The following is a 12,313-nucleotide window of genomic DNA, read 5'->3' as shown; positions in this document are numbered from 1 at the left end:
CTGGATGCAAGCACACAAATGCAGTAACACAGTCAGAAACTGCCAAATTATGCATATTCTGATACCATGGTGTGTACTTAAGACAAAAGTTTTCTCAATGTTTTGTGCTGTGTACAGTGAAGGAGAAGAACTCAGAAATTAAGAAAGTTCTGGGACGGAATCAGTCTTTTTTTCCATAAGCTGCTTTTAAAAACTTGCTTGCTTTTTAGTGTTTTGCAACTCTTAGGAATTATCTCAATAGCTGCTTGAGTGGAGAGTCACTGTTTGGGAGAGTGGGTGATCCCAGCAGGTTCAGAAATGCAGCTCTCTTGGGCTGATTGTTCACCACTATCTCAGCACATTCTGTGTTTTGTACTTGCCTGTTCAAATGGTCAAGAGAATTGCTGTATGATATTTTAAATGATGAAGATATTCTTACTGCTAATCTTCTTTTTTTTCTTCTTTTTAGGAACCAGTAATGAAGAACGACTCCATCAATTAAAAAGACAATTTACATTTATCTTTTTCAAAATAGATGTGTATTTTAGAAGTTAATTTAATATTTAAATCAAGAGCACGGAAAAATGCAAGTCCCTTTGCCATACTAAAAATGGATAACCCAACTTTCCTTTGTATAAAACCATATGAGCAGGGGCTATCATCAGGAAAAAGACTCTATTGTAGGAGAGCATTTAGATTCCTTTACATGAAGTAAGGAGAGAATGATGACAGTGAAAGTTCCACACATGATGAAATTTACTAAGCAGAATTTTTTTTTTTTAGTTGGTGGAATGATAATTTATGTAGTTGATATTGGAGTGGACTTTTGGGTAGCTAGTAGATATTTCTGTCAAGGACAATATTCTTGGAGTATATTGATACTGTGTTTTAGAGGTCTTTCATCATTAATAACTCAGATATTTAGTTATGAGTGGTTTAAAAATGACTGGGAAGGTACTGATACTGGGAAGCTGAAATTGGTTTTTCTAGTTCATCTCTTTCAGTGTGGAATTTTTATAAGGTAAGCACATTTTAAAATTTATTTTCAAATAAGAAACCATGTTGCTTTAGGACAGTTATTAAGAAGTGCCTAGTATGGCTTCAGGGACAAGACCAATTCTGGCCTTAACAATTACTGCTCTATGAAAGCAAAAGGATTTTTGTCTGGTTATGCCAGTGGTAAATTTTGTCAGGTTTTGATGGACATGTAATTCTTCTTTCATATATCTGTAAGTAATGATTTTTATCATTCACAACTCAGCTCTATTTAATCAATCAGCCATTTGATGGGGCATACTTAATAAAAACGATTGCTTTGAAGTGTACTACTGTTGCAACTGATAAATACAAGTTTTCAAAGTGATGTTAGGCACACTAAGCAGCTGAGACAGCTGAAGAGGTTATGTTTGAACCTGAGTGTCTAACCATATGTAGAAAACTCACCAAGATTCAGGAGAGAAATGAATAGCTGAATAGTTAGTAAAAATACTTGCAGCACTTAATGGTGATAGGAAACTTTGTTTCTTAGTGGATTACCTTAACTCTGAAGCAATCCACAAAACTCTTGGATTTACCTGAACTCATACCCTTTCCAATTAATATCTCTTACCATGAATTTCTATAATTTGGAGTCTTTCCCAGAATTAGCTCCATATTCTCTGAGTGGCTTATTATCTAGTAAACATTATTTTGTTCTTTACTCTGACAGTGTTGTCATCTTGGTTGCTTGTTCTTTTTTGCACAAATGATATTTTCTCCTATGCTGCTACTTATGCTTGGAAAATTTCCAACATGTTATGTATAAGTTACAAAGTTCTTCCAGCCACTCCTCACAATTCAGCAGTGTTATAAAGCATAATTTAACGTATAAGCTGGTAACAGCAAGCTGGCATCTGTGCTTGTGCCTTTGTGATTAACTATTACATACTTCTTATTATATGTGTTTTTCTTAGGTGTACCAAGGTACAACTTCCTCCTGTCCTCCCTCTTAGTCATCTGATTTATGCAGTTAGTTTAGACAACAAGTCACTCAGGTTTATCTCTGCAGTAAATGGATAAAAATAGATTCTGTCAGGTCACACTTGTTAAGGTGAGATTCTCCAGAAAGTCATTTGGGGCAGGAACCCATATTGTTCATTCAAAGAGGAAAATGAGGGCCTTACCAGTAAATAAGATTTGATCACTGAACTCTGGATGCTTGAAATTATAAGATATGAACACACCTTACCAAATTATCTTTTTTCATTTTTTCCTTTTTTTCTTTCCTTCCTTCTTCCCTCTTTCATATCCTCTTACACCTCCTGCTCCATCTTTGAACTTAGACTCCTAGAATGGTTTGGTTTGGAAGGTGACCTTAAAAATCATCTCATTCCAACCCCCCTACCATGGGTAGAGATACCTTCCACTTGACCAGGCTGCTCAAAGCCCCATCCAACGTGGCCTTGAGCACTCGCAGGGATGGGGCATCCACAGCTTCTCTGGGTAACCTGTGCATCACCACCCTAACAGGGAAGAGTTTCATCCTAATATCTTGTTCTTAACCTCCCATCTTTTAGTTTGAAGCCATTCCCCCTTGTCCTATCACTCCATGCTCTTGTACAAAGTCCCTCTTCAGCTTTCTTCTAGGTTCTCTTTAGGTACTGGAACTGGTGACTTACAAACTGGTACCCTTTCGGTACTGGAGGTTTGTACAGTGCACAGAACAATGGGAATCAGTTCGGTTTTGCTGTCACACTGACAGTGCTAAGTAATAACTATGAAAATCATATTTGTATATATATGTTTATAAATATATGCAATATATATAAAATCAGAGGAAAATGAAATTAAAGTATTTCTTATCTAAGAAGGCTTTAGTTTCTTTTATTTTTTTTTCTGAAATTATATTTCATATGAAATAGTATGTTCTGCAAGGAGACAAAATTAAGTTAAAAACATACACAACAACTATGCTGAATAAAATTGTAGTCAGCCTGACCCATCTAAATGGCTCACACAGATGTTTGTTGAATGGAGAACAGTCTTGACATAACAGACAGTATTAAGACAATAACACAGTCAGGGAATGTGGGAGAATGGGACATTTCCTTAGGGCACCGTATGAATTCTGGCGCTGTCTGATGTGTAGCAGTGAGCTTCATCAGCCAAGGACACACCTGTGGGAGACTAAACATTGGCAAGTCATAACTTTTGCTGTCAGAATAGAAGGTCATGTAGGCGGCCCCCAGCCACTGTGATACTGGCAGCTGCTGTTGTGCCTCTCGATGCTTAAAGGTACCTCAGAACGCCCTGCAACTTTGAATAGAAGCAGATGAAAAAGATTTTTTTGCATATTTGTGAAGATTAATTCTAAATCCATGAGACATCAGAGTAAATGTGAGCACTTTGCTGAAACTGGGGTTATTTCATTACGTATTTCTAAAAGGCAGTGAGAAAAATTCAGAGCCAATGTAGGTGACGGGCTGCAGGGTGAACCCTGCTCTGAAGCAGTACCAGCTGGCAGCAGTGAGCATACCTGTGGGAGATGCACTCTGGTAAAGGAACTCCACTGCTTAGTGACAGAGCTCTGGGAGGAGGTGAGGAGGTTGAGGAGTATCAGGGATAGACAGAAAGAGAGACACAGGCTGCTAGATTCACACCCTTTCCTGAGACAGCCCCACAGGCAGGCAGAATGCATGATATGGATGATTCCCTATCCACTTTTCACCTGGCTGAGCACAGTGACTTAAGGTTAGGGGGCTATGGCAACAAGTTCCTGCCCAGTGCAGCACGTGTGTCTCCCCTGTGACTACCCCACATTCACAGGTGCCCTGGCATTACAGGTATGAGACTCTGCAAGTGGAACTGAATAATAATGAGGAGGATGGGTCATCTGGTTTGGAGATGTCACAGTTACATCCTGTGTCAGACTCTTACTGCTCTCTACAACTGAAAGCAGGTTGCAGTCAGGTGGGGGTCAGTCTCTTCTCTCAAGTAACAAGTGACAGGTTGAGAGGAAATGGCCCCAACTTGTACTGGGAAAGTTTGGATTGGATATTAGGAAAATTTTCTTCACTGAAAGAGTTGACAAGCTTTGGAATAGGCGCCCAAGGAAGTAATTGAGTCTCCATCTCTGGAGATACTGAAAAGACATGTAGATGTGACACTTAGGGACATGGTTTAATGATGGACTTGATAGTGCTAGAGCAATGGTTGTACTCGATGGTCTTAAAGATCTTTTCCAAACTAAATGATTCTGTGATTCTATGTGTTTGATCACATTTTCTTAATATAAATTTACTGACCTAAGTATTGACTTAGTGCATCAGTTCCATGGATTTAATCCAAGTATTTTTGATACTTAGAAGGTGAAGTTTGACATGCAGCACAGAGTAATTTTTCTTTGATAAAGATTTATACAATGCTGAAAGCTGTGACTGCATGACCAGAATTTAGACAGGACAGTCATTATTACCAGGCCACTTGCAACCTGCCTGTATGAACTACTAAATGGCACCCAAATATTTATCGGTGTAGTTTGATGAGATGGGATGTGTAGCATAATACTAGGATTGTGTTGCAAAGTCAGTGGAAATCTGAGGGGAAGCATGCGATATGGAAACATTGGCAAGGCAGCTTGCTTGTCACATGTGAAGCCCGTGAAGCAACAAAACCAAATAGCTGTCACCCCTGTGAATTCCCAGCCAGAGACAAAGCCTTCCTAATTTTACAGGATCAAACTTAATCACTTGTGAAATGATGATGAGTATGTAGGAACATCTCAAGAAAAGAGAGACAGTGGAGCTGTGTTTCCACAAGTGTTTATAATAAGTAGGAGCCCTGTCATTTGTGCTCTCCACAAAGCAACACTACAAAGGCAGAAACCATTTTTTTGTTCTCCTATCAAAGTGAATGTTACTTAGAGACACTGATAATTCTTTGCCATTCACATATGACAGTTCCAGTTGTAAAGAAATTGTAGGTTTTTTACTCTGTTGTGTTCCAAGTATCTTATATACCTTGAAATGGTGAAAACCATATTCTCTTTAATGAATTTATAGGGAAAAAAAGTAAATGGTAAACCTGCGTTTGTCTATATTATTGACTTAACCATTTCATATTCCGTTTAGGACGTACCTCTACTAAAAATACATAACTAATCAATTACTTTAAATTAATGTATTTTTATTACAGTTGTAGTGCCTTTTTAAAAGACTTTTTACAGTTTATGAATATTGAAGCACAGAACTTCTATAGATATAGATATATTATAGGAAAATAGATTTGAGGGATATAACCAGAATAGTTTCAGAGCAGGCACAGGGTTTAAGTGAGCTGTGGGCATGATAAAGGAGAAAATTTGAACCTGACCTACCCTTTACTATGGACTGAACTCTGCTCTAGGCTGGGAACATAGTTCAACACTAGGTCTAAAAGTTGGCTCTGAGCCCTTCCTAAAATGTCATTATATTGCATGCCAAATGGGCAGATGAGAATGAGGGTGTAAACTCAAAATACTCTTAAAATATGAAAATTTGTCACAGTGAACTACAGTAAGTAACATAAGCTTGTGGAGCTCAGAGAATGCCACCTTGCTTAATATATAGTTAAAGAGCAGTAGAAGTATTTGGACTTTACTTGAAAAAAACATGCATTCTATATGGAATTCAAAGTCAGAAGCGGACTAACCAAAACCGCTACAACTAGGGACAAATACACAGTGTACCCCATTGTAACAGTATAAACCTAGTACACAGTGCTCAGAAGGAATGTGCTTTGAAAACGTTGACAAGTGATTTCAGGTATGCATCCAGCTGAAATACTCCTTTTAGGACATTTCTTGCCTTGCATATCACCTGCCATCTCAGCTGTGAGCTCTGCAGCTCGAAATTTGTGCAGCTGGTTTCCACTTCTTGCTGCTTGGACAAACACAGGCTCTGGTGAGTGAGTCCATGGACAACTAGCAGATCAGTCTACCCAATTGTTTTTTCTTGAAAACATTGCAAACTTTCCATATTTTTTACATCTTGAATGCAAGAACCAGATGTTTTGGAATACTAATTGTTTTATAAACAGAAAAAGCAATAGATGCCTTGCCAAACAGTTCAGTTCTTTCCTTATGAGTGATTATTCAGGGAAGAATAAGATAAATACACAAAAACATAAAAATAAAAACAAGTTTCCTTTGGGAGTAAATAATAGATCTAGAGCCAGCTCATGGAACCAACACATGGCCTGAATGGCAGGGATGCAGTCTATGAATCTTTGCAAGGAGAAGAGCAAAGGCTCTTCCCCTGAGACTCTTGAATAGTAACAAAACTGCTCCACACCTACTCCTACCATGTTGCAATTCTCACGTACTCTTGTATGAAGGAGATGGCTTAACATAGCAGGGACAAAGTCATGAATCCTCTAGCATGCACTTAACCCAGGACCTGCCAATCCTGGCTGTCTTGCCTGTAGCTGTGGAAGAGACCCCTACACTGCTTTCCCTGTGGTCAAAGGATTTGGTTTTTAGAGGTGGTGAAGGTGTTAAACTTTTAACTTCTGAAGGAGTCAGGGATTCTTCTTAGCTGCCTTAGTAAGCAGAAGAGTACTGTGCTCCAGTGTTATATCGGGATGAGATGATCCCGTGAGATCTGGGTGTCTAATGATCTGCTGCCCTCTGTTTTCTACATATGGTAAATGCAACGGTGTGAGTTTCATCAGGTCCGTGGTGTGTGTGATCCTGTGGATGGTCAGGCAATTAGGAAGCTGCACTTTAGCATGAATCTTTAAGTTATCTCAGATGCAGTATTAGGGAATGTAAGCAGGAGGCAAGTTAAGGCATAGGACCTTGCCTGTCTCAGTCTTTGTATAAGCAGTCTTGTACAACTGTCTAAGATAATCAAGTGTTGGCCTGTGATGTTCTGCTTAATTTCTCAAGAAAATAGATCCAAATGAATGATGCAACTGTCATAATTTATTTACTAAATTAGGTTTTCTTTTGAGGGGGAAAGGCTCCAGTAATCTTTGTAAGGCTAGAAAGATTGGCTGAATAACAGTGAGTTTTCTTAAAAAAGGACTACTTACGTTGTCCTTGCCTGCTAGTTATAGTCAAAATGAGTTCATTGGAGAGGAATATTAGAAGCTCAAAACATCTGGGAACTAAATAGACAGAAATAGGCTTGGAAGTGATGTCTGAAGGCTGCTGTGATCAAAATCCTGTTTATGGACAAACATATGGATTTATATATCTATAAAGCCAAGAACTTAGTATAAGTGAAATTCTAACAGTTGATTCCAAGACTCATTATTAGTCTAGATCTATTTATTACAGGCAAAGAAAGAATATTTCTATGCATAAAAATCTTCAGTAATAATAATAATAATAGTATAAATACTACAGTTAAAATTATTACACACATATTTTTTCATTCCTATCCCTTTTTTCAAGCCATCCCTTATCATTCTATGTATGTGCTTTTCTACACTGTATCCTATCTCTCCACATCTAAGGACCTCTGCTATCATAGCAAGACTAGAGTTCTCTATCCTGCATCATCATATATGTAATAAATATCTCATTTGATGCATATCTGACTGTTACTGTTACCTATAAAAAACTATGACTGTATGACGCAAAAGTGAAAAAAAAGAAAAGTAAAACAAATCAGCCACCTGGTCAGTGGGAAGAAACCACCAGTTTTGCTGCAGAAAACCCAAGCTAAACCAAGCAATACAAAGTCACAGACAGGTCAAGAAAATTTCAAACAGAGCAAGCCTGGCAAGCCTCAGCTCTGAGGCCTTGCAAAGCTCCTGCCAAGTTACCAGCAATAACAGTGCTTATTGCAGTGCTGCAGAGTTACAAAGCTTAGGCTGCAATCTGCCCAGCCAGTGTTAATGACCACTTGAAGTCAAGTTACCAGCAGAAGAGAGCAAGCATTGATTTGCTTCAAGGCAGGATTTACATGCATACTAATGGAGATACTTCTCCCTGCTTTCATTTGTTTACTCGTTCCAAAAGAGTCTTTGTTTGCTGCTGAACAGTTCACTGGAAAAAGGTCTTTTGCTGTGAAACCCACTTCTGCAATTGCTCCCTTTAGTTTATAACAGAAAAGAGCATTTTCTACCTTTCCTGACTTCCAAAACAGAAATGCACTGAATCAGATCACTCACTGGGGCTGTGTGGCTCTGTATCTGAGTCCATTAGGGGCAGCAGAAATACTGTAATTTCCAGCATCTGGAGTTCTGGTTAGAACATCAAGTTAGAGCCACCATCCTGTTTTCCCAAACTCAGATGTAAAGATTAGCATGTACAACAGCTATCTCCTCTGTTAATTACCAAAAGAGTTTATGATTAAAACTTGTGTTCTTTCCCCTATAAAGTGCTAACCACACTTCCAAGCCTGAAGCAAAGGTCTTGAAGATGGGAATAAGAGCTAGGTTTATCTCCAAGCAAAGCATTAGGGATATCCTGAACAGAATATGTTATTTACAACATGGAATGAACACCACTCGTAACTGACTAATTCCATGTATCCTTGCATTTACTCTCTTTAAAAGAAAGTGTTAATTTAGGCTTAATAAAAGATAAACCAGGACTGTTCTTAAAGTCATTCAGGTGCACTCATTTGCCAAGGCAAATGGCTTCCTCATGTAAAACCACTCAGATTGTTAACAGCATCTTTTGACCCAGGAATCCATATGTCTTGAAAACTATTTTCTGAAATATAAGTCTTCCTGTGTATTTAGAAAGTAACAAAGTAGTAATTTTTTTTTAAATGTCTCTTTTATGTTTGCAATTCATCAGGTATTATAGTTGGGGCTTTTGGAGCTATATTCTACTTACATAGATGTGGATGTTCACAGCTGGATATTCACTAATACCCTGAAAAGGATACAAAGAAAGTGAATGAGTATTTCAAAGAGAGACTGAGGAGAGATGCTGAGGGAATTTTCAGAAATGCAGTACTTCTAAAGAAATAAGAACCTAAAAAATAAAGCTTGTAATTTTTATTCAGACAACTCTCATTCTGTTCTTATTCGTTTTCTTATTGCATGGTATTGCTGGGCTTAAATGATTCTCTGGTATTACTGATACCAGACAGATATCAGACAAAATTTTACCTGAGTAGAAGATGGAAAAAGTTGTTGTAAGGCTGTATCATTTTATTGAGTTGGTCTTCTAAAAAGTGCTGCCTAATCAAATGTCCTTTTTTTAATAGGTATTGGTTTGCTTTAAAATATGGCTGCCAAGCTGCTTTTAAACAAACAAGCAGCAGAGATGCATCTGAAGCAGACCCTTCCATCTTCATTCAAAAACAAGCTATTGATGCAGTGACTGATATTAACATGCTCAGGGTGTTCAAGACTTTTCTTAAGATCATACCACAACTTTTTCTTCAGATTTACATCCTCATGGAACACGACAAAACTCATTTCTATCAATGTAAGTCTGTCTTTTTCCTTATGTTGCAAGTTGAGTATCTTACCTAAAAACATAACTTGTGACTGGATAACATTTTACACATACATTGGAAAACATACAGTCCACTGTATTATTACTCTGCATTTAATTAGAATTTCTCTCTAGTAGATAGTCCATTCTGCTAAATCGGTGAGAAGGAAGATTTCACTATAAAAATGAAAGGTCATAGATAAATAGTATATATCATAAATATAAAAAGTCGTAATATCTAATAGAAATACAATGGTGCATCACTTGAAAATAAGGTCTTAAATGCAATTAGCATGTAATTTGCAAAGCAGTATGATTTGTGTAGTCTTGCTTATAGATTCTTTTAAAACTGCTAGCTAGGCATTTGGAAATCAGTAACATAATTAAAGCAGCCCCATGAGCTTTCACTACCATCAGCCATGTTACAGGTGAGGGACAGAGTTAGAAATAAATCTAAGGATATGTCAGCACTGTAGAATGCAATATGGTGAAGAGATACTGGTTCAACTCTCAGAAGCAAGACAGCAGCTGTACCATTTCCAGCTCTAAAACTAGCAGATTTATTGGCAGGACATTGACTTATTCACAGTTGGAATTTATCTAACCAAATGGGGCTACCTGCACTGATGTCTAGCATTCCTTCAAAGTCCATGGAGTCAAAATTTACTCAGGGAAAAGGATCCAGCAAATCTCATCTTAGATATGACCATGTGAAGGACCAAGTCTTAGTTATAGATTTCTACATTTTAGATACCACAGACTTGCAAATATCAGTCGCTGAAACTTAAATTTTTATGGTCTATTTGCAGTACTTTGGGAATTCCTAAGTCACCTGTGTATGGAGATGGCAATGCAACTTAGGCAAGGCCATTAAGGATCAGGGGCTGGGCAGGATAATATAAGCATACCAAACAGCATCAGATGCCTAGATTTAAGTAACTAAAGTGAACCTTAAAATTAAGGTGACTTGCTTTGGAGCAGAGAGTAAATATAAAACTGGGATAAAGAAAATGTTAGGAAAGCATGAAATTTTCGAAAACTTCATTCAGAAATCATAGTGTAAGACACATATCTTTTTCCCTGGTTTAACATTTTTCCTTGTGTTTTGTTTAGATGCTGCCATTATTATGTCTTTTTGTGGTATCTCCTTATCAATGGTTGATTATCAGGTATCGCTACGAAAATCTCTGCCTGAAAAAGATGAATTTCGTGTGCTATCCAAGTTCATGTATGTCTTCTATAAATTGCTTACCATCACTTCTTGGATACTCAGTATTTCATTGATCACTCTACTAAGCGTCAGAATTTCTGTAATTCTGCTGATATTTCTTTGGATCTGTGGCTTCACTTGGACTTTGAAACAGCATACAACATTTTGCAAATCTGCGAAGATGGAATATCTGTACAGAACTGTAGTTGGAATCATTCTAATTTTTTCATTTTTTAACATAAAGGGGAGAAGAACAAAAGTTTGCATTTCTATTTATTATGCTACTCACACTGTAGTAACTCTAAGTATTTTGTTTGTATATATGTTCTGGAAACCTTCCATTATCGAAGAAATATGTTTTACAATTGTGGGCATCTTAACTATTTTGAGTCTGGTGTTAGGTATTATTTTTCTTGTTGTTTATTACAGCCATTTGCATCCCACTACTTATTGCAGACCTCAGGCATGTTCAGATGAAGTTGACAGAGTGGCAGGGCAAAAAGATAGCATGAAAACTGGTAGATTTCAAAATTTCTTAATGCAATGAATGCTGTAGGTTTGGGGTTTTTTTGTTTATTTGTTTGTTTTTTGTGGACTTCAAAGCAAATTCTGTTTCTCTGTCATTGTTTCTTGTGTATCATCACCGAGGAGCATATAATGGACCAGTTATTGGCTTTGAATAACTATTTGTTTTCCATGATACAAAGACTGTAACATGAACATTTATGTGCTGGTGAAAGTTACTTTTGACAAAGAAACAATTTAACCTATTCATCCAGCACAATCCACAGTTTTAGTTTTTTAGCAATGCAAATGTAACACAGAAAAAGCTAAGAGTTAATTAAATGAAATCTAGCATTAAAACCACATTCTATTAACTTACATTGATTCTGTTAAAAACAAGGTTTTTTTTTTCCTTGATGGAAGGAAGGAAGAGTGCATTTGAAATAACTGAGGGCAGTGATCAGTTTTCTGCTTTTCCCCATTACTGTAAAAGTTGCAGTCCTTCATGTTAACAAATTGTACTGCCTTCTCCCTGAACATCCCTTGAGGAAGAATAGCTTTGATTTATGGCTCAGTCACTGTCTTGCCATAGGAAATTGGGGAGATATTTTTCAAGCATTTTATCATCTAGGTGTTTTAATGACTTCTTTATTGTTTTTGTTCTGTTAATCTTTTGCAGTCTTCTGTATTTAGGGGTGATGCCAGCTTGTTCTGGGTTATAATAGCAGCCTGAGTGATTTATGGATGGCAACAGGAGTCTTGCATATAAATGAAGAACTATCTTCCATGAAGCTTCCTTCTCCTTTGGGCTCTAAGATGTAACACTTTAAATGCTGATTTCCACCAAAATACGAGACTATGCAAGGCAGGCTGATATCTTCTGTCTTTATTACTCGAGAAAAGAGGAGCAACTCTTCTGATAACTTACAGGGGCTGGCAAAAGGTATAACTAGCTTGTCCATCAAGAATTTTTTGCAGAAGGCAGAGTGAAACTAGACAACATTTCAGTTGTGTTTGAATGCTAAATCAACAGTGAAATAAGGTTGATACCCACAGCTCCTTCAGAAATAAAATCCAAGGGGAAGTATTTCAGAGCTGCTGTGTTTTAAATCTGTATTATGAAAACTTGGGGCTCTTTCTCTCCCCTCCTTTCTCCTTCCATTAAGTCAGTCACATTTGCAGTTAATTTAGCCACAGGCAAA

At 37.4% G+C, this 12,313-nt stretch overlaps 1 protein-coding gene across 1 annotated transcript; it reads left to right on the top strand.

Moving 5' to 3' along the window:
* The first annotated feature begins 597 nt into the window (after positions 1 to 597).
* XKR9 (XK related 9) lies at positions 598 to 11,587 on the top strand. The gene is made up of 3 exons (XM_008631384.2): positions 598 to 1,000; positions 9,165 to 9,388; positions 10,511 to 11,587. Exons 1-3 carry the CDS (start codon positions 702 to 704, stop codon positions 11,152 to 11,154), a joined length of 1,167 nt encoding a protein of 388 aa, XP_008629606.2. The 5' UTR covers positions 598 to 701; the 3' UTR covers positions 11,155 to 11,587.
* The last annotated feature ends 726 nt before the right edge of the window (positions 11,588 to 12,313 follow it).

This window comes from Corvus brachyrhynchos, unplaced genomic scaffold (genome assembly GCF_000691975.1).
Source record: "Corvus brachyrhynchos isolate BGI_N302 unplaced genomic scaffold, ASM69197v1 scaffold633, whole genome shotgun sequence".
Taxonomy (NCBI): domain Eukaryota; kingdom Metazoa; phylum Chordata; class Aves; order Passeriformes; family Corvidae; genus Corvus; species Corvus brachyrhynchos.
Note: the sequence above shows the minus strand (reverse complement) of the source record. Positions and strands in the feature narration are given on the sequence as shown.